At 30.8% G+C, this 26,298-nt stretch overlaps 1 protein-coding gene across 6 annotated transcripts in view; it reads right to left on the bottom strand.

The window, feature by feature from the left end:
- The window catches only part of ECT2 (epithelial cell transforming 2), a 56,530-nt gene that overhangs the window by 13,056 nt on the left and 17,176 nt on the right, over window positions 1-26,298 (bottom strand). For all 6 annotated transcript variants that reach the window (XM_011380492.2, XM_011380519.2, XM_023524753.1 and 3 more), the window contains 8 exons: window positions 20,672-20,791; window positions 14,139-14,207; window positions 11,725-11,835; window positions 10,973-11,069; window positions 9,358-9,439; window positions 3,709-3,787; window positions 3,421-3,540; window positions 404-542 (listed from right to left, as the gene is read on the bottom strand). In XM_011380492.2, coding sequence (XP_011378794.1) covers window positions 404-542; window positions 3,421-3,540; window positions 3,709-3,787; window positions 9,358-9,439; window positions 10,973-11,069; window positions 11,725-11,835; window positions 14,139-14,207; window positions 20,672-20,791 — 817 coding nt within the window. The remainder of the gene's footprint in view (window positions 1-403; window positions 543-3,420; window positions 3,541-3,708; window positions 3,788-9,357; window positions 9,440-10,972; window positions 11,070-11,724; window positions 11,836-14,138; window positions 14,208-20,671; window positions 20,792-26,298) is intronic.

Here is a 26,298-nt window from a genome sequence, read left to right as displayed (position 1 = left end):
CCTAAATGTACCCTTAACAACGCAGCCACTGGCGACAGGGAAGGTATAAGATGTGGAGCACAGGTAATAGACTGATGATTTCTTTTGGATTATGAAGAAATGAAAAGTTTTGGGGTGGGAATAGGCTAGCTTAGAGCATTATTTTGACAGGTAACCATTTAAGGGATAAAGATATTTCACAGGTTGAGAAAGCACTTTCATTCGGGAAAAAAAAAAAAAAAAATCAAGTCAGTTCCTAGAGATGGAGTTGGGATAGAAGTATTAAAACAATTACTTTACCAGAACTAACCAACTATATGTAAAGATAATTTACTAGTTAAACATGAAACGTAAGGGAGTGAATCAAACCTACAATGAATATAAACTATTTTTATTTAGCCAATAGTTTATCCAATGAGCATACCTTCAGTCTCTCTTATGTCCAGCACTTTCTTAATTTGAGAAAGAGGCATTAGATGAATATGCTTAAGAGAAGCTGGAGGTCGAGTATGGCCAGGAGGACTCCTAAAAGTGCCAATAACTTTGTGTCGTTTTCTTGCTATCTAATTATAAGGGGGAGAAAAGTCATTATAAGAAATATGAATAAAAACAAAGACCAACTACTTAAAAATAAAATGGCATTAATCACATAAATCTATATGCAGCTCATCTGACTATTAGTCATTGCAGAATTCATATTTGAGAAGAAGCAGAGTTACCATGTGACAAATTCATGCATGTAATTGGCAGAAATGTTCACATTTATGAGAAGAGCTCAAAAGTCAAGAAAAACAGGCGGAGGGGCAGGATCTATGCAAAAGATCCCAGAGATATGAAAGAACTTAGCATTGTGAGAAGTAATATAATCAAAGAACCAAGGAATCTTCTTGAGTTCTGAAAGGGGAATAGTTACTCTGGGACCTCTGTCTTGGGCTCAAAAGATAACTGATATCAAAGCAGAATTTATGATTATCTTAGATCCTGAGAATAAAGGGGAGAATAATAAAGAAATGGTTCTGCTGCTCATATTTTTATACTATTGAGAAAGAAGAAAATTAAAAGGTAATTAAACAATACATTAAATAAATGGCATAAAATTTAAATTTAAAGTGCTGTGTTCAGATATAACTTTACCTAACCTTCTTGCAAAAGAAGGAGATGGATAAATACTACACTAAAATAGCCGGCAGCAAAATCAGAAAGGACCATGTGATTCATGATGTCCTTGAGTTCTGTGAATTTTATTAGGTCTTTAAATTTACTGTTTTTACTTCCATGAAATCTTAGTATGTTATTTTGCCTTGTTAAAAGAACATCTCTTTTGTGGTTATAATCATCAACTGAAAGTCATTCACGCAAAATTATTTAGATTAAGTTACTTAATGAATTGAGATTGATTGGTCACCATCATAAATATGACAAAGTATGGCTGAAAAGTTATTACCTTTTCTTGACTAATAAGAAAAGATCAAAAGGCAGTCAGTATCGTATTCACATTGAAGCAGAAATGACACTGACGTGTTACATATCAAATATTAAAAGTTCATTTATATTAATATAGTAAAAATAAATGATACACTTAATAATTATTTCCCCTGTAATATTTGAATATACTTTTGAATTAATTTGATTAAGCAAAATAAATAATTTTAAAGTTCATTTTTAAAAAGAAAAAGCAATGACAAGTATTAATATTCTTAATGACACAAATGCTAGTAAATCAAGGTAAAAAACCCAAAAATACAGATAAAACTATAAAAAAAAATATACCCTTAAATACCAAATTAGTTCAGCTTCAGTAAAACGTTACGTCATATTTAAGAGCTGTCACTATAGATTGTATACATTTTTAATGTTCTAACTTTTACCATACTCTTCATTCCAAATTTGCTAAGAGGTTTGTTATATACTTAAAACAAAAAAGCTAAAGGACAAGAGTTTGGGATTATAAATCTTGAAGTCCAAATTTAATGTTAGAATTAAAGTGGAAGGAAGGTCAATGAGCCAGTTATAGAAGACTTCACAGAATATGAAAGGGATGTAAGATCAAAAATTTAAAGCTGGTCACAATTCTCTCAGGATTAAGGGGGAATAAAAACCAGAATGGATTAGTAGGAAAGTATAGAAAACCTAACCTATTAGATAAATGGGGCCAGTTGACTTAGGGACTTCAACAGGAAAAACCCCAAAAAGCTTTAATAGAAGCTAATAAATAGAAATATCTACCAACTGTGAACAGTAAAACACCATGATAATGCGAATTGAGGTAAAAATATGACTGGTAATTGACTAGCCCATGTTCTCAAAAGCAGAGTAGCCTAAAGTTCTTATTATGGGAGAGACAAGTAGTTCAGAATTATCTGTCTCATGATTTTTTTTTATAAATTTCTCAGTTTAGGGTATGGTCAATTGCATATAGTATTTTCACTGTCCTTTGTGTTTTGTGACATTACTAAACTAATGAAAACATCATTTTCCACTAACTTCACAACAAAACTTTGCATTTAACACAAGTGAATTTTTGGTGCCTGTGCATGACTTATTCTCTAAGATTCTCTGGTATTTTATAATAATATACATGATACAAGAGGGCAGCATGAGAGGTAGAAAAAGAAAAAAGAGGTATAAACTTTTTTAAAAAAGAAAAAAGAAACTTATCGATCACTTTAATGAAAGCAACAGAAAGTTACTCAATAATAGATATGTCAAATTAGTCTTCTGGTTAATATCTGTTTTTATCAAAACCAACAGTTTTATCTTCTGAGATGAAAGAAAAATACACTCTTTTATATCCCCTATTTGACTGCTTAGTTGTTTAAAAATACACTATTAACACAATTAAAGAAAAGGGTTAAAAAAAACACACAAACACAATTCAATTTGCCTGTAGGAATAATATGAGGGAAAAATTTAACTTAGATGAGAAATTTAGAATTAGAATCATTAAACCCCACCTGATATACTGACCAATCACTCTGAAACCTGCTGTCTTAAGTAAAAATTAGATCATAATTTATAATATTAAATAATCAAGTTATCTCTCTTCCACAAAATATTGACTTCTTTGATGAAAAAAATCTACTTAAATTTCAAAATGAATGCATAATTTTTTTGTAAACCTTTTACATATATATGCATAGAAACAAGAAGTTCCTAAAATTCTTGACTTAAGCATTTATTTGCATAGGAATAAACTGAATTTTAATTATGACTTAAATTTGAAGTCAGGGAAATTTATCCAACTTCTTAATATTAGGACTTCTAAAAGCATTCTATTAATAGTAGTAAACCAACAATTGGTCTCAATCAAAAAAGTGCGATTGTTTAAGTTCACTTTACTTTAAACTTATATATAATACTTCAATTATAGCTCGGTTTTCAATATTCAAAGAAGTCACACAAATCAGCAATGTTACTATATTACATTAAGTACAACTTTACCTCCAGGCAGTCATTGAAGAGAAAGAGAGTTACTTGTTCTCCTCTGTCACAGGGGTGCTCACCTAGAGAAATTGTTTCAACGCGTTGGATTAAGCTTCGGTGAGAAGATAAAAGATTAGCCTGTATAGATTAAAAATATTAATAGAAAAAAATCACTTAGGAGCAAATAACTTTTTAAAGTTATAAATTTAAAGACAGTGGTACCAAGATTCTGTTTATATTAAAAACTATAAAATCTAAATAACAAGAAAGAAAATAAATCGACAATCATCAAAAACAAATACTGACCGGACATCCATCTACTTCATAAACAACATCAAAAATTTGCTTTTGGGCTTCAGTTTTTCTCTTATCCTCATTAATATGCCTGAAAAATTCATAAGATTATTTGAAAAACTTTAACTTGTAAAACAACAGAATATGAAAACTCCATACAAATACATCTCATGTCACAATAAAAGTCCTTCCCATGAGTTTATCTTAATTCTTATAACTGAATCAGTTAATAGGTTCCCTAAAAGTATCCCACTACATTAAAAAAAAATGCCACAGACCTTTCAGAAAACTCTGTTTAGTATGTTTTACTATAATCCTTACTATATTCTTTTTTGTTTTTACCATACTCACTATATACTTTCTAAAAGACATTAAACCTGTATGGTCTTCAGGTTAACAGTTCTAAGTTCATTATTAAAGTCATTTCCAAGTCACATGCTAATCATTTCACTGAAACAAAAACTAAGACACAGCTTCCAGACAAGATGGAATAAAAAGGAAAGGATATATCCTTCTGCCTGAAACAACTAAAAAAACATCAAAATATAGAGAAACAAGGTTTCTCAAGACACTGAAAGTCAATTCCTATGAGACAGGAAACAAATAAGGCAAGCTGGACAACCAAATACTGCCTTTAAATTCAAAGACATAAATCGATTGAAAGTAAAATGATGAAAATATAGCACCCAACAACAGCAAAATATACATTCTTCTCAAGTGTACATGTAGCAGTCTCCAGGTTAGGCCATATAATAAGCTTCAAAAAGTTTGAGATAACTGAAATAATACAAAGTATATTCTCTGACAACAGTAGAATGAAATTAGAAATAACAAAAGAAAACTTTGAAAATTCACAAATGTGTGGTAATTAAATAACACTCCTAAAAAAATCAACAAGTCAAGAAGAAATCACAATGGAAATTGAAAATACGTTGAGATAAAAAAACAATAACACAGCATACCAAAATTTATGGGATATAACTAAAGCAATGCTTAAAGAGAAATTTATAGCTATAAATGAACATAATAAAAAAAATGATCTTAAATCAATGACTTAATCTTCTACTTTAAGAAAGGGGCAGGGAGAGCAAATTAAATCTAAAGCAAGGAGAAAAAGGGAAATTATAAAGATTAGAGTGAAAATTAATAAAATAGAGAATACAAAAATAATAGCAAAAAATTGACAAAACCAGAAGATGGTTCTTTGAAAAGACCAACAAAAGTGACAAAGCTCTGCTAGATTGACCGTAAAAAAAAAAAGACTCAAATTACTAAAATCAGTAATAAAATATGAGACATCACTACTGACACCTTACAGAAATAAAAAGGATCATATAAAAACACTGTGAACAACTAACTACATATGCCAGCAACTTAGATAGTTAAGATGTAATGAACAAATTTCTAGAAAGACACAAACTACAGAAACTGACTCAAGAAGAAATTAAAAAATCTGAATAGTTATATAACAACAAATTCAATTAGTAATTTTAAAACTTTCCCCAATAAAAAACCCAGGCCCAAATGACTTCATTGATGAATTCGATCAAAGACCTAAAGAATTAATACCAATACTTCACAAATTCTTCCAAAAAAAAGAAGAGGAGGAAACATCAAAGCCAGACAAAGGCATTACAAGAAAACACCAACATCTTTTGTGAATACAGACACCAAAATCCTCAATAAAATACTAGCAAACTAAGCCCAGCAACATATAAAAAGGATTATAAACCATGACCAAGTGAGAGTTTTACCCCAGAATATATGCTTGAGTTAAAAATCAAAAATCAATTAATGTAATAATTCCATGCCAATAAAGGACAAAAACCACATGACCACCTTAATAGCCACAGAGAAAGCATTCAACAAAAATCCGACACCTTTTTATGATTTAAAAAAAAAAAAAAAAACAAGGAATAAGTGAGGACTTCCTTAACCTAATAGAATATACAAAAATTCCACAACTACCACATACTTAGTAATGAAAGGTAATGCTTTCCACCTAAAATCAGCAACAAGAAAAGGCAAGATGTTCACTCTCACCACTTTTGTTTAACATTGTTATAGTTTCTAGCCAGGGCAATTAGGCAAGAAATTGATATAAAAGATATCCAGATTGGAAAGGAAGAAGAACTATCTCAATTTGCAGATGACATAATTTTGTTTACAGAAAGTCCTGAGGAATTCTCTAAAAGTTATTAGAACTAAAACAAGTTCAGCAAAGTTGCAGAGTATAAGACAAGAACAATACATAAAATTCCATTGTCTTTATATTCACTAGCAGTGAACAATCCAAAAATGAAATTAGGAAAGCCCTTTCACTTACTATAGCATCAAAAAGAATATTCAAGAATAAGTTTAACAAAAATAATACAAAACTTATACTTTGAAAACTATAAAACACAGTTTAAGAAATTAAAGAAGAACTAAATATATGGAAATAAATGTTCATGGATTAGAAAATTTACTATTGTTAAGATGACAATACTCCCCAAACTGAATACATATTCAATAAAATCCCTATCAAATTCCCCACTGTTCTTCCCCACCACCAGAAACTGATAAGCTGATTCTAAAACCAATATGCAAATTCAAGGGACCCAAAATAGTGAAAACAATTTTGAAAAGAAGAATAAAGTTGGAGGACTCACACCTCCCAATTTTAAAACTTAATATACAAAGCACGGTAATAAAGATAGTGTGGTATTAGTATAATCAGAGACATACAGATCCATGAAATAAAACTGAGTCTAGAAATAAACCCTCACATTTATAGTCAGCTGATTTTCAACAAAACTGCAAAAGCAATTCAGTGGAGAAAAGCTGGTCTTTTCAACAACAACAAAAAAAGAACACTGATCCATACCTTGCCCTTATACAAAAAATAAGTCACACTGAATATTAGACCTAAATGAGTTTCACCTAATGATTTAAAAAAGTACAAAGCTTCTAGAAGAAAACAGATATTATTTGTTACCCTGAGTTAGAACAAGATCAGGATTTCTTAGATAAAATTATAAAAATTGATAAACTGGATTTCATAAAAATCTAGAACTCCTGTTTTTTGAAAAAAAACTTTTTAAAAAAAAGCCACAGACTATAAGAAAGTATTTGCAAAGTTGATGAAAGTTTAACCAGAATACATAAAGAACTCTCAAAATTCAAAGTAAGAAAACCCAAATAACAGAAAAAGTAGACAAAAGATTCGAAAATACATATCACCAAAGAATATAATACGAATGGCAAATAGGCCTATGAAAAAATGGTAAACACTACCTGTCATTAGGGAAAAATGCAAGTCAAAACTACAATGAAATGTATCACTCACTACACATCTATTAGAATTTCACAAATTAAAATAACTGAACATACTGAGAGTTGGTAAGGATATGGAGCCACTGGGAATGCAAAATAGTATAACCATTTTTGAAATAGGCAACTTTTAAAAAGTTACACGACCTAGCCATTCCTACTATGAGGTATTTATTTATCCAAGAGAAATGAAAGTATTTGTCCATACAAAGATTCATTCATGAAGGTTCACAGCAGCTTTATCTGTAATAGCCAGAAACTGGAAACAATCAAAATGTCCACCAACACATGAATGGATGAATTGTAGTACATTCATACAATGGAAGACAATAAAAAGGAATAAACCATTGATACAAGGAATAAGGACTAATCTCAAAATAATTATGCTAAGGTAAAAAAAAAAAAACTGACAAAAGATAATGTACTGTCTAATTCCATTTAGATAAAATCCTAGAAAATGTAAATCACAGTGATAAAAAGATGAGCAGTTGTTGCCTTGAGATGGGCAGGACAGGGAGAGGCAGGAAAAGATATTACCAAAGGTTTTGGGTAAACTTTTGGAGGAGATAAAAATGTTCCTTGTCTTGATGGTGCTGATGGTTTTGTGGGAGTAGATGTATGCCAAAATTATTCAAACTATATTTTAAACATGTATAGTTTGGTTCAAAAAAAAAACTAAACTACTGAAGCATAAATCTATAACAACGTTTATAAATTAAGCATGTGTAACTAATGGTGTTAGATCCCAATTTTTGGGTTTTTTTGTTTTGCTTAAATGGCAAGAACTAGTTAATTGGTGCTGTCTCATAATTTCCTTTACCTAACAATTATTCAATCAACAATAATAAGCACTTAATCCCTAGACTAAATGTTCAAGCATCTCAAGAATTCAGAAGTAGTCAAATTTAATAAGGTTTATAAACTAGCATCGCAATTCAACATTAAAATAGCAACTCCTATAATTTAAACATCTATTGGAAATCCACCATGAGCAAGCCATTTAGGAAAGGGATATATGAGAAAGATTTCTAAGTTCTCAGGAAGCTTAATTAATGTTGAAAAAGAAAGAAATCTTTAATAATGTCTTATCAACTTAGCTTCTTGTATCTACAGCAGCCAGCCTGACGCTATTAAAAGGAGATAAGAGGTCAAATGACTAGTCTAATCCCTAGTTACGTTACTTTACAATCTTTGTTTACCAAAATATATTATAAATGAATAACAAATAGCAAAAGTTATCATCAAAATAATAGTAGTAGAGTACGCTACACACTAAACAGGTAAACTGGGCAAGTAACAACCTCTCAGCTTTTCTCTTTCCTGAAAATGTTAACACTGACTGCCTACTTCAAAGAGTTTGTTAAAAAGAAAGATCAAGGTAAATAATGGGTGTCAAGAGTTTGTTAAACCATATTATTTTGAAAAAAACTATTATCCTGGCCCCAAAATAACAAATCAAAAGCGTGAAGGCTATCTGATGGTCATATAAAATGCAAACATAACCAAAATGCAAACATAACCAAAAAGCAAAACAGGCATAAAACTTTCAGCAGGAACAGAAAGTGGTATTCACTAACTTGAGCATTATTCTACTGCTGGATCACCACTCTACAGCTAGTTAAGTTCCTTGCTAAGAGCTCTTTTGCAAGTATTTTAAGAAACTCATGTTGGAGCACCTGACGGAATCTCAGGAATCATTTAATTAAATCTATTAACTAGGTTCATATTTGAAGTCTAAAAAGTTCAAGTGTTCTCACCCTCCATGACGCAAAACAATTAATACCAACAAAGTTTTCTAATCATAACCATTAGAAAGCATCATTTTTAATCAGAACTATGTCTCCAAGTTTAAAATCAAGCTCCCCAAGTCAATTTGAGTTTATACTTCCAATACATCTCCAATCTACTCCAACAATTTAATTCCTTAAAATTCAAAATAAGAAAGAAAAAGTCAAAAGTAAAAGTGAAAAGGGTATTATAAATCTTTTTATTTCAGCATGGTCAAATTCCTCAAGTTACATTTGGGTAGTTTATGTAAATATGAAGGCAAAAATAAGCTACAACTAGAGGTATACAAAGAAAATGTCTGTTAGTAAATTTAAAACATTTCAAATTTGTAAATCACTGTTACTAAGAAATAGTTTAATACCTCTAGAAATAAATGTTTTTGATTAATCAATGTATTCTTAAAATAATTCTTTCATCATTTTAATGTGTAACTACACTATTAGAAAAATAGATATTTTATAAACATTTGTTGATATTTTTCTCTCCATTTATGACTCTAGTTGTTCTATCAATTCCATTCTAAATCTAAGAAACAATAAAAAATTGAAATAATGCACTTACGTCATTACTTCCTTTAGGGATCCAATAGCTTTTTCTAGAGTGCTTTTATCAGGATTTTCTTCAGCTGTATGCTTCTTAAGATCTGTAATGACGTTTTTCCCATGATTAACAAAAATTCAGTGGTTTTCCATTTAAGACTTAAAAATGCTGCCCATCTTAATAGATATAGGCTGATAATTTTTAAAGACAATTATCTAATCTTTACTTTAAAAAATATTTATGCAATATTCTCTTAAGAGTTCTCTTCTTATATATTTGTTCAGGTTTCCATGTATTTTTTATTGTCTAAACTTTCAGAATATGTACTACAGATTTTCTTACACTGCTATCCTAATTCCCTTCTGGTAAAGCTTGGGGACTTCTAGATTCCTTAAATTCTCTCCATAGTGCTGAATGAAAACATGTAGTCCTCATTATTATACATGTTATACTTCCTACTGGGGCCTATGACTCCATCACAGAGAGCATTCGGTGTCCTTAAGATCAAGTTTTGCATAGTTATAGGTAATTGGGATGCTTACACTTTGACTTTTCTTGTCCAGGTTGTTCACAATGTTCCCTCTTCCACCTAATGGTTTCCTAGTACTATGCCCACCTAACCTTTTAAGTGGAATGATACATGAAAGGCTTAGAAATCAAGTTCATTTTAGAAACATTTGATGGATTTCTACAAGTACTTGATGAAACAATAATGAAGATAAGCAACAACAACAAAATGCTGCTTTGTAAAGTTAAAAGTTTGCTTGCTCATATATTCTCCTTATAATCTATAAAATAGGATAGCTTTTAAAGACTAGGGAAATCATTTTGTAAGTTAAAAATTTTAAACTACATTAGAAAAATTTAAAAAGAACAAAAATTATCAACTTTCAAGTTACTACTATAACTCATATGTTAACCAAAATATTTTAAAGAAAAAATATAGATTAAATAGTCACAAAATTAGCCTCCTTGTCAGCTATATATATTACTGTAGTTAATGTTTGGGGATAAAAATGCTTTATTATAGACATTCTTGTTCGTAATTTAGTTTTCATACTTAAAATATTCACTACTTTAGTCAGCTAAATGTAAAGGCATATTCATCTGCTTGTTGTTTACTGCAGGCAAAATTTATTCATAAAAATTAACTCTCTGCTGTAAAACTTCCCTCTGTTGATATCTGTAGTTTAAGTTCTAGAGTAAATAAATGCATGTTTCAAGAGTGTTCTGCACAATGTAAGAATATAGAACTTTACTAAGAGTCAGAAAAGAACCAAATAACTTAAGACATGAATTCTCTTGTGATTTTGTGGGTGAATATTATGTTTACGTGGATGTAAAACTGATTTTGAATGAGTGACACATCATGAAATGTAAAGAGACTTCTAGTGGAGACATAAAAAGTATAATATTAGTCAATATAATTGATATCTGAACAAATAAAGCATTTTAGGCCAGACCAAATTTTTGTGGCACTAGTGATTAAGATTATCCATAAAGGTATTTTCTATATAAAAGATATAAACTTTAACGCTGAAAGCAAAGAAAAATATGAAAATGAAAAGACATTTTTTATAACAAAACAGTTTCGTGCAAACATCCAAAGTAGTTTGAAAACAGATCAGACAAGTACCATTCAAAAGTAACACAACACTGGGTAACCTCTGTACTGGTCGGATGAGAAGTTCAACAAGGCTTTGCCGTCCACATTCTGGTTTAGCTTGGTTTATCTGAAAGGATTAATTTATTGAACAACTTAAAATAAGGGTTTCTGCAAACATTAGACACTCTGAATTTATTAGGTTATACCACACCATTAGTGCCCTCATAAGAACTAAGAGGAGAAATGGGGTGGCGGTTGTTCTCTGAGATTACTCTGGTTAAATAATCTTCCAATGACTGAAATGACCTCCTGGCAAGCTCAGGGTTAAAATCTAACACAGAAAGTGAGTTCCTTTACGCACTACTATATAATCCACCTTAAGCTGCTCTTAAGTCTATACTACTCAGAAGAAAAAAACAATTTAAAAATATTAATTATGCTGATACCATTGAATAAACATAGAAAGGCACTGGTAAGAGGGAAAATAATCATTAAAGGCAAAACGAAATCCCTCTGGAAAATTTCTAGATGTTTGAGAACTAAAACATGTAAAACTTTAAAACCACACGCGCACACACAATTTTTATTCACTTAGCTGCCTCTTGTACCCTGCCACTGAATATGTCTAATCTTCTGAAGTTAAACATCACTGCCACTCTCAGATACAACTAAAGTGAACAGATAACATTAAGGTGTTCTTACATTTTTACTAAAAGTGTACTTTTTAAATAAACTCTTTCAAAAATTACTCTCAGATTTCTATTTGAAAAAATGTACATTACCTTCAGAAAAGCATGAAATCTTGGTTTCTGTTTTTCACATTTAATAATCGTTTCCTTGCTCATTTCGAAGAAGTTTACAAAGGGAGGGTAGGTTTTTATTAAATCTTTTGACTAGGAGGAAGAAAAAAATTAACATGTAATGCATGTCACATCTAGATGATGAAACTTAAAGTCAAATAATCAATACTCACAATCTAACATAGTGAATGTAAAAGTTTAAAATAAGTTTATTCTCAAGTTAAATATAAAAATTTATTTTATAAACACCTCAGTAATGAGTGAGTTGACTGCTAAACAAAATGCATCAATTGGTATACATAGCCTAAAACCTGAAAGAAACAGAAGTATATTAATAAAGCTAATTGTATTGATATAAACATGGCAAGATTAAAAACTTCTATAAATTTAATTTACAACAAAGGAGCCAAGAACAAATACAATGCAAAAAGGAGTCTCTTCAATAAATGGTGTTGGGAAAACTGGACAACCACATGTAAAGACTGAAACTAGTCCATTATCTTATGCCACACACAAAAATTACAAAATGGATTAAAGAGTTGAAGGTGAGACCTGCAACCATAAAATTTCTAGAAGAAAACATAGGTTAACCTCCTTCACATTGGTCTTAGAGATGTTTTTGTGGATCCGATTCCAAAGACAAGGGAAACAAAAGCAAAAATAAACAAATGGGACTACATCAAACTAAAAGGCTTCTGAAAGAAACCATAATCGAAACAAAAGGGCAAACTACTGAATGGCATAAGATATTTGCAAATCATACATCCGATAAGGGGTTAATATCTAAAATATATAAAGAAGTCATATAACTGAACAACAACAAAAAACCTGATTTAAAAAAGAGCAGAAGATCTTAAGACATTTTCCCAAAGTAGACATACAAGTGGTCAACAGGCATATGAAAAGATGTTCAACATCAATAATTATTAGGGAGGTGCAAACCAAAGCCACAATAACATCCCACCTCACACCTGTTAGAATGACTATTATCAAAAAGACAAGAAGAAACAACTGTTGGTGAGGATGTGGGAAAAAAAGGAACCCTTAGACTGTTGGTGGGATTACAAAGTGGTGCAACCACTATAGAAAACAGTATGGAAATTCCTCAAAAAACTAAGAATAGAACTACCAAATAATTCAGCAATTCAACTTCTGGGTATTTATTCAAAGAATATGAAAACACTAACTCAAAGAGATATATGTGTCCCCACTTTCATTGCATGAAGCATTACATACAATAGCCAAGATATGGAAACAACCAAGCGTCCATCAATGGATGAACAGATAAAGATGTGGTATATATATGTAAATACTATTCAGCCATTAAAAAAAAAAAAGTAAATCTTATCGTTTGCAAAAACATGAATGAACCTTGAGGGTATAAGGCTAAGTGAAATAAGTCACAAAGAGAAAGACAAACACCATATGATTTCGTTCACATGTGGAATCTAAAAAACAAAACAAAAACAAATGAACAAATAAAACAAAAACACACTAATAGGTACAGAGAACAGATTGGTGGTTACCAGAATGGAAGGGGGTTAAGAGTGGGCAAAAGGGGTAAAGGGGTCAATTGCATGGTGATAAATAATTAACTAGACTTTGCGGGGGCCATCACTTTTTGTTATATACAGTTGATTAGCTATAATGTTGTATACTTGAAAATTACATAATTTTTAAAAAGTCTCTAAGTTCAGAATATAGTAGAGTTGATCTATGCAGAACCTAAAAATGTTATTATTTATTAATAAATCTAAACCACCATAAAAAGATCAATTATATAACCTAAAAATGAAAATAAGAAAAGGAAAAATATCTTGGCTAACTGAGGAAATTAATAGGTATCAAAATAATGTGACAATAATCTGCATATCTGGAATTCTCAACCTGAAAAAAAACATCTAAGAGACTATATGGTAAGGATGAAAGTTAGAAGGCCTCAGAAAATAAAAGTAAATGCACCAGAACCCAAGGTACTAAAACTTAAAAATAGTATTTAAAGAGATTGAAAGAAATTTATCAGTCCTAGTCACAGGACCTTATTCAAAATGAATTTAAGCAGCTCATTAGAAGCTTTTATGCAGAGCGGACACAATGAGAGCAAAACGTAATACCAAAAAGAAAAATAAAAATTATAGAAAATTTCAAAAAATTATTAATCTATGGCCATTTGTGAAGGACAAATACCTGATATATAGTAAAACTATTATAGCACAATACAACAATTAGTATTCCTAATGATGACCCCAGGCTATCAAGAAAGTATTAAATCACATATTTTACAAACACAACGATGTCAGTTTTAAAAGCTCTCACATTTAAACAAGTAACTTTCATTCCCTGCTAGTCTTTGATAAGATGGTACTTTACTGAGAACTTAAAAAATAAATACTTACATATTTAAGAAAGATGTCACCAATGCTTTTGCTCTCATCCCAATTAACAATAAGATCTTCAAGATCATCCTGAAAGAGAGCAAATTAAAACATTTAAGATTGAATTTAACAATCCCTTAAACATCTTTTAATATTTTCAAGATATTCATTTGAAGTTACTTTACGAAGCACCTTATTTTGATGGGCAAAACTAATAACACATTCTCTCTCAACAAAGAATTAACTTTTTAATTATGAGAAAGATAGCTTTTAAAAATTAAGAGTCTATGGCCATGCCACCCTAAACGTGCCCAATCTTGTCTGATCTCAGAAGCTCAGCAGGGTCGAGCCTGGTTAGTAGTTAGATAGGAGACCACTTAGGAATATCAGGTGCTGTAGGCATTAAAAAAAATATATTTTAAAAATACAGTGTTAAGTCAGTAAGACTAAACCTAACTTCCCAGTACAATGTGGTAGTTCAACATCTTTTCTTATTAACTATAAAGCTGACTGGCATTATTTATTATAGAAACTACTTTCGATCCAGATGCTGAAGGATCTTATTTAACATCAGCCATTATAAACTGTAATCTGTACTAGGGGTTAACAAACTTTACTTAAAGGGCTAGATGGTAAATATTTCAAGGCTTGAAGGCCATACAGTTTTCTGTCACAATACTCAACTCTGCCCTTGTAGAACAGAAGCAGTCATAGACAACATATAAGTGATTTAGTGTGGCTGTGTTTCAATAAAACCTTCTTTACCAAAACAAGCAAAACTTTACCAAAATTCAAAACTGGCTGGATTTGGTTCATCAACCAAAGTTTGCTAATCCCATAAAAACCCTCAATCGTCATACTAAAAACCTTAAATATTTGTAAAAATTTAGATGACATTTAAAAGTGTTAAAAGATACAAATCAGATAATGAAATAAGTTGTCATGAAACAACATGCTCTAACTGCAATTCCAAAAGTGATTTTAAAATAGAAATTAATCAGTAACCCCTTATACTAGAGGTTCTCAAAGTGTCATCCACAAACCCCCCAACACATCTTTTTAGTAGGATCCATGAAATTAAAACTATTTTCATTACAATACTAAGGTATTATTTGACTTTTTCATTCTAATTCTCTCACAAGTATACAAGTTTTTCTAGAGGCTATATAATGTGTGATACTGCAATAGACTGAATAAGCAGATATGAGAAACAGTCCTCTATTAAGCTGGACTGAAAAAAATGTAAAACGTCATCACTCTTCTCACTATTTCTGTTTTGGAAAATAGTTATTTTTCATAAAAAATGTTATTTATGCTACCATATAGTTATTAATTTAATGTATAAATGTGTGTACGTTTTTTAATTGGATATCCCCATACAAAAAGGTAAAAATTTAAACCCTCACCTCAACCAAAACTTAACTTAAAATGTATTATAGATCCAATTGTAAAAGTTAAAGCAATACAACATTTAGAAGGAAATATAGGAGGAGAAACTTCAAAAACTTGGGTTAGGCAAAAATTTTCTCAGATATAATCCCAAAAGGGCAGTACATAAAATAAAAAATGAATAAACTGTACTTCCATTAAAATTAAAAACTCTGTACTTTACCATTAAAATACAAAGAGACAAGCAACAATAGATTGTGAGAGAATAACTGCAAAACACATGGCTGATAAAAGACTTGTACTTAGAATTTATAAAGAACACTTACATAACAATAAAACAGAGAACCTAATCGAAAAATGAGCAACAGATCTAAGCACACATTCCACTAAATAAACAAATGGCTAAGAAGCACATGAAAAGATACTAAACATCATTAATCATTAGGGAAAAGCATAATGAAATACCACTTTACATCCTAGAATGGCTATTAAAAAAAAAGCATTGGCAAGAATGTGGAGAAATCTGAAGCTCATACATTACTAGCGAGAATGTAATATGCTGTAAAAGCCTGGCAGTTTCTCAAAATTCTTAAATATAAACTATCAGTATGACCCAGCAATTCTACTCTTAAGTATCTACTGAAGAGAAATGAAAGCATGCCCACACAAAATTTGCACACAATGCTCATAGCAGTATTATTCATAATAGGCAAAAATGAAAAACAACCTAAATTTCCATCAACTGGTGACTGAATAAAGAAATATGCCAAAACCACATAATGGACTATTATTTGGCCATACAAAGAAACAAACTACAAACATGCTACATTATAGATGAAATTTTTAAATATGTTAAGTGAAAGAAGCCAGACATAAGACATCCTATACTGTATATTTGTATTTATGTGAAAATTCATATAAAGTAGATTAGTGGTTGCCTAAAGCTAGGGCTCCAAATGGGGATTAACTATAAATGGACATAGAGGATCTTACTGGGAGAGGTGAAAACGTTCAAAAATGGATTTATGGTGACGGCTGCATCAATTAGCAAAGTTATTAAAATCACTGAATCATGTATTTAAGGACATAAAATGTACTTCAGAGCCATTTAAAAAATGATGCATCTTAAAAAATATTTTTAAATTTTGTTTTAATTGCAAATACAGTTAAACCCACATAACAGTGCCTCAGTAATTTTTAAGGATGAAAAGGATCCTAAGACCAAATAATTTACAAACCACTCTCCTACACCAGCAGATTCAGAAAAGTTCAAAAGGAAAAAAATTACTTCTGACAACATAAAAGTTAACTCTTATCAAGAATACTTTAACAGCCCACAAGTCAAGAACTAACATTTAACTATTTAAAATTATACTTGAAAGAAGCAAAAGGGAGAAGAAAAAGACTATGAATAAAACTAACCTTGGGGCAATATAATATACTGAATTCTGGCACTAACTAGCTAATTTTAAATACTGGCTCTACAGCTGCTTAACCTATTAGTGCCTAAATTTCCTCTTCTAAAAATTTAGGATGGTAATGATTTCTATCTCATCAAGGATTTAGTTAATACTTGTATAGTACTTAGAAGAATCCCTAACAGATAGTGCTCAATAAACTATTATTAATTAGCTATACTTTCCTATGTATTTAATATAATGTAAAGAGGATATTTGGAAAACCGTGATGCAAAAGAGAAAAAACTTATAATTCTGCCAATGTAATCTAGTGATATATTTTTTTAAGTGTAAAAAGACTACTGGATGGCTTTATATACGTATATAAGAACATTGCTACCAGAAAGTAAAATAATCTCTAGGCACTCTGAAAAATAGTCTACTCTGTTTCGTTAACCTTTAATTCTCAATGCTGGTTGATTGAATAAAATAAAGATTTCTGCCTTAACTGTTAGCTCAGAAACTAAGTAACAAAGGAATTAATGCTTAGAGAGATAAAATAATTTGCCTCAAATCACAGTTGTGAACCAGTATGCAAACTTAGGTTTGTCTGACACCAGATTCTATGTCATTCCACTTGAGCTATATACCACAGAGCTTCTCCATTAGAAATAGAGAGTTAGACAGGCAGGTGAGCCTCTAAAAGCATTATTCACAGTGCCACATTTCTTACACTGTTTCTACGGGAAAATGCTTGACCCAATTTAAGACAGACACTGGGACACAGCCCCTTCTCCCTGTCCATAACATATTAGGAATTTTCCATAAGATTCTCCCAACTTTACCTCCTAGTCATCCAAAAAGAACACTCTATAGTTCTAAGACAGAGAGCATAGCTCCTAAAGCCTGTTGGAAAGTAGAGGAAGTGATAAACAGATGGGAGTGATAAACAGATGGGATTAGGAAGCTACTTTCTTCTTTTCTTCTTCATTAAGATTCTCTCTGTACTGTTACCGTCTACTTTAATATAAGATGGGTTTCTCTTTGACCTAGCTAATTGCACTATACACCAAATTAGCAAATTCCCCCAATATACACCTGTTCCTGAAACAAGTACAAGGTACCTTGACATTCAGAGTAAATTTACTAAGAATAAACACAAAAAGAAAAAGTACTCCCTCCGATCCCTCCTTTTCTCTTTGGTTTTACTATCATTTCATACAAAAGTAGGCATTTATACATCAAGGACCAATGTTAATCCTAATCACACTTAGGAAACAAGAGATGTTGATAACAATCTCAAATATTCTCATCAATCTAAATATCATCAGCAAACTAGAACTTGGAGGCAAATTAAGAATGAGGTGGTGAAAGGTGTCCACAAAACATCTAGATGAGAAAATAAACTGAGTCCCAGTCCTGATTTGGACATTTAAAAGTAGTATGACCATCAGTCATTCAGCAAACAATTACTGACAAAAATCTAAGTGCCAGACGCAGTGGTTGTAAATACAGCGGGTAAAAAAAAATGGTTTTAATCCTTCACAAAACTTCTGAACATTATTCATCTTCTGAATTTAGTCTATTATTAATATAATTGCTATTGTTATTTATTAAATAGTCAGTGTCAGGTACTATGCTTAGTAACTTATAAATAGATAAAAGATAAAAAGTAAAATAAATTTTACAACCACTCATGCATCAGATACTACTATCCCCATTTTACAGCTAACAAAACTGAAGCACTTCAAACCCAAATCTGCTTAATTCAAAAGTCCATATCCATAACCACTATGCAATACTACAAAATATAGTTGACCTTTGAACACAGGTTTGAACTCCGTATCTAATCAAAATCCCCTAAACAAGTCCACTTATATGCAGATTTTTTTTCAATAAATATACAGTCAGCCCTCCATATCTCCAGGTTTGCATCAGCGGATTCAACCAACCACTCTCAAAAGCAGAATTTTTCAAGCATCATGGCTGAGAATTGGCGGATGCAGAAGGCCAACTGAATACATTGTTCTCAGCCATTTTACAAAGGGACTTTAGTACTCCCACATTTTGGTATCCATAGAGCAGGGAGGTCCTGGAACCAATCCCCTTCGGATACTAAGGGATGACTATAGTTCTTGGGGAGTCAAAAATTACATGCAAATTTTCAACTGCACTGGGGTTGGTACCTCTAACCCCCACACTGTTCAAGTGTCAATTAGTTGTACAGACACAAGTGCTTTTCGGGAATATCATATTAATAAAATGATGTGAAAAACCATATAATTGTAAGACATATTTACAGGGTTTATTCATAATATACTAAGAGTGTTGTCTAAGTAGCTAGACTTGAAAGATGGCTGGCTACATTAAAAAAAAAAAAAGAGAGAAGAAAAACCTATTATGTATAAAAAACAAAGAACATACTACAAAATTTTAGGGGTATTTGGGTGATGGGGTTATGGGTATTTTCAACTCCTTTTTCCTTTTTTCCTGATTTTATAAATGTTTGACAGTATCTATTGGTTCCATAGTAGAAAAAAACACAGGCTCTGTAATTTTTAAACATATGACAAACCTGAAATTAGCTAAAAAACACATAGTAGTTGAAATACGGGTAATCCAACTTTTCAGAAGAAGCTTAAGGACAGTGACAATCGTCGTCAAAGCTCCAATGAATCAGTGAACATGATTTTCTAATTTTATGATTTTGTACACATAAAAAGCATGACATTTTATATTAGAAGGGAATTTTGCACTCCTAGAATGGTTAAATATTAACACAAATTCAAATTGATACACAAATTAGTTGTAGAACACCTACTTGCCTTCCCATTCTACCTTTATGCCTCTCACTATTTCTTATGAAACAAAAAAGAAATTCCAAAAATACTTTCCTCTTAAAATATTCAGAACCCTAATTGGAAATAAACTACCCTGAGACTCTATAGTTTGTTAAGCTTTTAAAGAAAGTAGATTCCTTCAGAGTTCCCTTTAGATCTCAAAATAACTGAAATATAGTAACGGATTTTGATAAAATATAAAATAAAATCACTTGATGAATTGCGTTTTTATAAATTTGCAGACTGTTTATATTTTTGTAATGTGCAGTAAAATCAAAGTAATTTAATGTATTTGAAATGTTTTATAATTCAAATTAATCATTTTACTGGAATATGTAATAAACATGAATATGGGTTGTTTTGAGGACAAAACTGATTAATTTTGCTCCAGCAGCACATAGAAAAAATAAGAGGAAATAAAACTAAACTACTTTTAAGAGTTCAGCTGAACCTGCCCCAAATTTTTTTTACTATGAAAGATTGATACCTACAAATCATGGATCCATTTTAAAAACATTAAAAAGAGAATAGTATTGTCTTATATGATTTTAGCATTTATCTGATTATAGAGAATTGAGTAAAATGATCTCTATGTCCCTTCCAGCTTCACAGGTTTTCAAACAAACCAAAGCAAACCAAAACATACAATGAAAGAGGAACAGTAGAAAAACTGTACTAGCAGCCACATGTCTCTATAGAAAATATTTGTAAGGCTTTAATTCCTTATTTTCAGGATTAATCAAAATAAAAAAAAAAACAGGCAAACAACAAACATTAATAATTCACTTGAGCAAAGAACAAATCATTCGAAGGAATGAATAAGTTTTAGATACAACTTATTTAACTAATCAGAAATACCTTGAAAAATCATAATAAATATACACAATTGAAAAAAGAATTATGATAAACCAAACAGATATAAATTTACCTTTATCTTAGTGTGTACATCAAAGATATCTGGGATACTACCAAAAATAGTCTTAATCTCTTCTGGTGCAAGGATAGGCCCGCCACGTTGTCCTTCCTCTTCTAATGGTATTTGAAATAACTAAAAGGTTTAAAAAAAAAAAATTAGGTAGACTGTGGGAAGAGAAAAGAAGGTAATACAGACAGCAATTAAGGGAAGATAAGATGTTGATGAAAAAGAAAAAAAAAATTTAATATTTCTCTCTAAATTTGAAACCTTCCTCATATTTTCTACTTTACCCTATTTGTTTTATATATCTATGTATACATGTACATACTCATAATAAAATGTTATGTCAGATCTAATAAAAGTTCATCACACACAGTTCTACAAATCATTAAAATTGTTAGTACGATACAAGAGTAATTTCTACTTTTATTCAAGTTACCAAGGAAAAAAGCAATAGGCAATCAGTTATTTCCAGACATATACTTAGTATAGAGATATTAAGCAGTAGCAAAGAATCTTGGTTTAGGGGAGACTAGATTTGACGCTATTTGACCTATTTGTATCCATGTTGTTGCTTGTATCAATCTAAAAAAATAAAAGAAAATAAGCTCCTAGAAATAATGTATGATTATAGCAAGGTCACAGGATACAAGGTTAGCGCACAAACACATATGCACATGTACACAGTAATCATATTTCTATGTACCAGTAATGTACAAACGGAAACCAAAATTTTATAAGTATCATGTACAATAAAAAATTAAAATACTTAAGTGTAAATATACAACCAGTTCTTGAATAACATTCTTTCATTCAATGTTGTTTCATTATAATGTTGATGAGATGCCACAGGAACTTAACTCTTATTTATATCAGTCAATAGTAAAATTGGTTTTGTTATATGTTGCTTTGCTTAAGGTAGCAGAATCTATCAACAATGTTAAGTGGGGACTTACTATAATAAAACATGTACATGATGCTGAAAATTAAGGCTGCTGATCAAGAAAATCAAAGACCTAAATAAATGAAGACATAGGGTTATATTGAAACACTCAACACAGTAAGAATGTCAATTATAAATTAATATTGTACCAGGTTAAAGAGGATTTTTGTTTTAAAGGAAGAGGAGATAAAGTGTACACATCGAATTGTAATACCAAGTGGAAGGTTATAAGTATCATGAGGGAGATCCCCCAAATTAAACTATGGATTTAACCCAAGACCTATCAAAATTCCAGGACGTTTTGTAGATAAAGAAAACCTGATTCTAAAAATGTATATGGAAAGGTAAATAGACATCTTATTATAAAGCTGCATGCAGTACTCAAAACTCTTGTGGTATTGATGACGAAAGAAACATACAAGATCAATAGAAGAAAATAAAATCCAGGAACAAATCTAGGAACAAATATGGCCAAATAATTTTTAACAAAGGTGCAAAAGCAAAGGTGCAAAAGTAATTCAATGGAGGAAGGACAATTGTTCAACAAATGGTACATGAGCACCATCTGCCACAGGCAAAAAAATAAACCTCAGCCTAAATATAATACTTTATAAAAAAAATTAATTCAAAATGGATCATAGACCTAAACAATGAAACTAAAACTATGAAATGTTTAGGAAAAAACATAGAAGAAAATCTTAGAAAAATAGTCCTTAAATATGAAATCAAAAGTATGATCTATAAAAAAAAATTGATAAATTAGACTTCATCAAAATTAAAATTTTTTTTTCAGCGAAAGACTTAGAATGATAAGACATGCTATAGACTAGGAAAAAATATTTGCAAATCACATATCTGACAAAGAAACAGTATCCAAAATATACAAAGAATTCTCAAAACTTGGAAGGAAAAACCCAATTAAAAATAGGCAAAAACTTGAAGTTATTTCAACAAAAAAAGGATACATTGATGTCAAATAAGGACAAGAATAGATGTTCTACATCATTAGTCATTATGGAAATGAAAATGAAAGCCACAATGAGATACTACAACAGACCTCTTTGAATGGCTAAAATAAAAAGTACTGATATCAAGCATGGTGAGAATGTGAGCAACTAACGAACTCATACACATTGCTGGTAGAAATGCAAACCTATATAGCCTTTCTGAAAAAAGTCTGACAGTTTTTTATAAAGTTAAACATTACTTACCATATGATCCAACAATCCCACTCCTGGGTATTTACCCAAGAGAAATAAAAACTTATGTTCACATGTACCTTGTATATAAATGTTGATAACAGCTCTATTCATAATTGCCCCAAACTGGAAACAATCCAAATGTCCCTTAATGAGTCAACAGATAAACAAATTGTGGTACATCCACACAATGATAAACTACTCAGCAGTAAAAAAGATCGAATTATTGATACATACAAGTCTAAAAGAATCCAACCTCAATAGGTTATATACTATATAACTCCATTTATACATTTTCAAAAAAGACAAAATTATAATGATAGAGAAAAGATCAGTGGTTACCAGGAGTTGAAGGAAAGGGTATGACTTATAAAGAAATAGTACTGGGAGTTTTTTAATGGGATGGAATGTTCTGTATCCTGATTGTAATGGTGGCTATACAAATTTTCACATGTGTTAAAATTCAAAGTATTGTACATCAAAGAAAAAGTCAATTTTACTGTATGATAATTTAGAAAGTAAAATTTTTAAAAGTCAGTTTACTATTCAAAATAAAAACAGTAATGTATTGTTGGGTTCTTAACATATGCAGAAGTAAAATAAATGACAATAATTGCACAAAGGCCAGGAGGGGATAAATAAAAGTTTTTATAAAAAAGTATAAAAGGAAAGTAAATTATAAATAGTAAGAAACTACATGAAGATTACAAATTATTACTATTTTTAAGAACTACAATTCTACAGTTTATTCTCTTTCCTCTCTCTCTCAATATAGATACACATACATATATATATTCTCTGTGTGTGTGTGTGTGTGTGTGTGTGTGTGTGTGTGTGTGTATCAAATAAGGACAAGTAATATCAGTGAAAATGAAAAGAGGATAGATTTAAAAAATATTGGAAAGGTAGAATCAATAGATTTTTGGTATTCAGGCCTTCCATTTCTCCAAGTATGGTGAACCCTGTCTGCTGAAAACACTAAATAAGAAATACTTCTTTCAAAATACATTAATAAGCCAACAGAGATAACTTCAGAGGCCAAACTCTAAGTGAAAGTAGGGAGTTGAGTACTTTTACTTTTGCTAAGGACATTTTACTAAGGACATTTGCCTAAACTATAAATGTTGAGCTTCACCAATAAAAGCCTCAGGAGCACAAAAGACAAGAAAAACCTAGTTTCCAACCTACGATCAAAGTTAAAAATGTGTATAAACTATGACTCAGAAATTCCAGGTTTTTACCCAAATTATGTTCTCAATGAGACATGAATACTCTCAGCAGCCCTACTAACAGTAAAAAACAAACAAAAATAAAACACAAACTTAAAATAACTCCAATGTCTATTAGAATAAATTGATTTATTCACACAGGAAAATGAAATACACTACATGCAATGACATAGATGTGCATCTCAAGAATATTACTCTCAAGTGAAAAAAAGGGAAGTCAATAAAAACATATAAATACGGTCACATTTATAGTTTGTCTTCCTACACATCTGAGACAGCTCTGAGGGAAATGATAAACACAAAATTCCAGATAATGATTATCTTTAAGGGATGGAAAGGAATGGGCCTGGGAAAAAACAATAGAGGTTTCAAAAATATCTGTAATCAGTTTTAAACATTCTTTTATCTAATTGACATTTAATAAAAATCCTAAACAAAAAAATTAGGACAATCAAAATACATCAAGTTCATTTAAAAGCCTCTCAGTAGTCTTTAGACATGTTAAACCATCTTAAAACAGTTGTACTGTGTTTGCCTTAATCCCCCATATAAAATTAGACAGCCAAAATCTATTGATTCTACCTTTCCAATATTTTTCAAATCTATCCTCTTTTCATTTTCACTGATATTACTCTAAGACGTTCAGGTCCTCAAAATCTCTAAGACTACTGAAATAACCTCTAAACAGGTCTTCTTGACATGACAAATCCCCCCCTTTAAAACCTCCTTAAAAGTGAACCAAGTTATCTTTCTAAAATTCAAGTCACATATCCTCTCTTTCCTATCAAATTTTTTCTATAGCTCATAGATGACTCAGTACAGGATAAAATGGCCTTCTCTGGTCTGGCATAGGCAGCCTTATTTCAACTCTCACTGTATCCATATCTCATCCCTTTCCCTTATTCTCTTAAACCACCCTAAATTCTAATCCCCCAGACTACTCACAATACCCTGAATAATACATCTTCAATCATCTGTATTATTCATGCAATCTCAAATATGCTTCCTATGCATATTCTTTGCATGTACCAGACTCATACTTTAAAATTCACTTCAATTTTTTCTTCTTTATGATGCTTTTTCCAATGTTCAATCTATCAAAAATTCCAGCTCAACACCTTCTCTAAGCTGGAAGAGGAGTAAAACTCTCACCACAACTCTCCAAATACCTTAATTAAACCTCCTTCATGATGTTTATAACCTTCCACTTGGTATTACAATTTGATATGTATACTTTATCTCCTCTTCCAGTCTAAGCTCCTTTTAAACAAAACTTCTTTTAATTCCTCGCACAATATTAATTTATAATGTTAGTATGTTTTTATAATATTCTGGAATATTTTATATTATTCTATATTATAATATATTCTGAACATTCATTTAATCTGGGGACTAAATTAAAATTAAGTTATTCCAAATCTAATTTATATAAAAAAAAAAAGTCATAATATAAAGCTTCAAGAGAACACTGTTATGAAATTAGATCTTAGGTGAGTTTATACTAAGTGTAGTGGTACGAAATTTTGTCTACAGTTTAATAATTTCAAGGGCTTTTCTAAAAAGAGTTCTGGTGAATTTAATTGGTATGCAAATTAGAATTCTGAAACTCCAGTGCATTTACCATGACCTGAAATAAATGCTTCCGAAGTAGATGAACAATATATGCCAAAGGGATATTCTGCTCCTCAGCTACATTTTTGGCTTATTATAAAAACTTCAACAAGACACTCATCCAGGATGATTTCTCTTGAGGAAGAAGAGAAAAGCTGACTTAAATAAGTTTAATATAGCTGAGGGCCTCATAAAACCTTGACTACTGCTAAACGAATTAACTATGAAGAATAACCTCCCCATGACTACCAAGAAAGAAGTCTTTCCATTTCTTATCCATGTATTTTATTGATGATACAAGCAACTAAAAGCTATTATATTGGATCCTAATGAATTATATTAAGAATTCAAATACAGGCCAGTTAAAAATTAAACCCAAATCAGAAACTCGCTATCATTTTTCTATTTGAAGACAGGTTTGGTGGTATTATTTTCCTGACAAACTATCCCCTCTCCTTCATTACCTAAAACAAATTTATTCCTTCCTTCTACAAATTTCAAAGTTATGTCCTATTATTATGTCTTTTAGAACCTTGAATTTTGGTTCATTCCTTAGTATCTTCTTCAATCTCATCCTACAAGGATTCATTAGAATTGTTTTTCTTCACAGGTAACTTCACAGTACATTTTAATATTGCTAAGCAATGAGTTAATATT

Source organism: Pteropus vampyrus, unplaced genomic scaffold (assembly GCF_000151845.1).
Source record: "Pteropus vampyrus isolate Shadow unplaced genomic scaffold, Pvam_2.0 Scaffold12, whole genome shotgun sequence".
Lineage (NCBI taxonomy): Eukaryota > Metazoa > Chordata > Mammalia > Chiroptera > Pteropodidae > Pteropus > Pteropus vampyrus.
The sequence above is the reverse complement of the archived record's forward strand: the minus strand, read 5'-3'. Positions and strand labels throughout refer to the sequence as shown.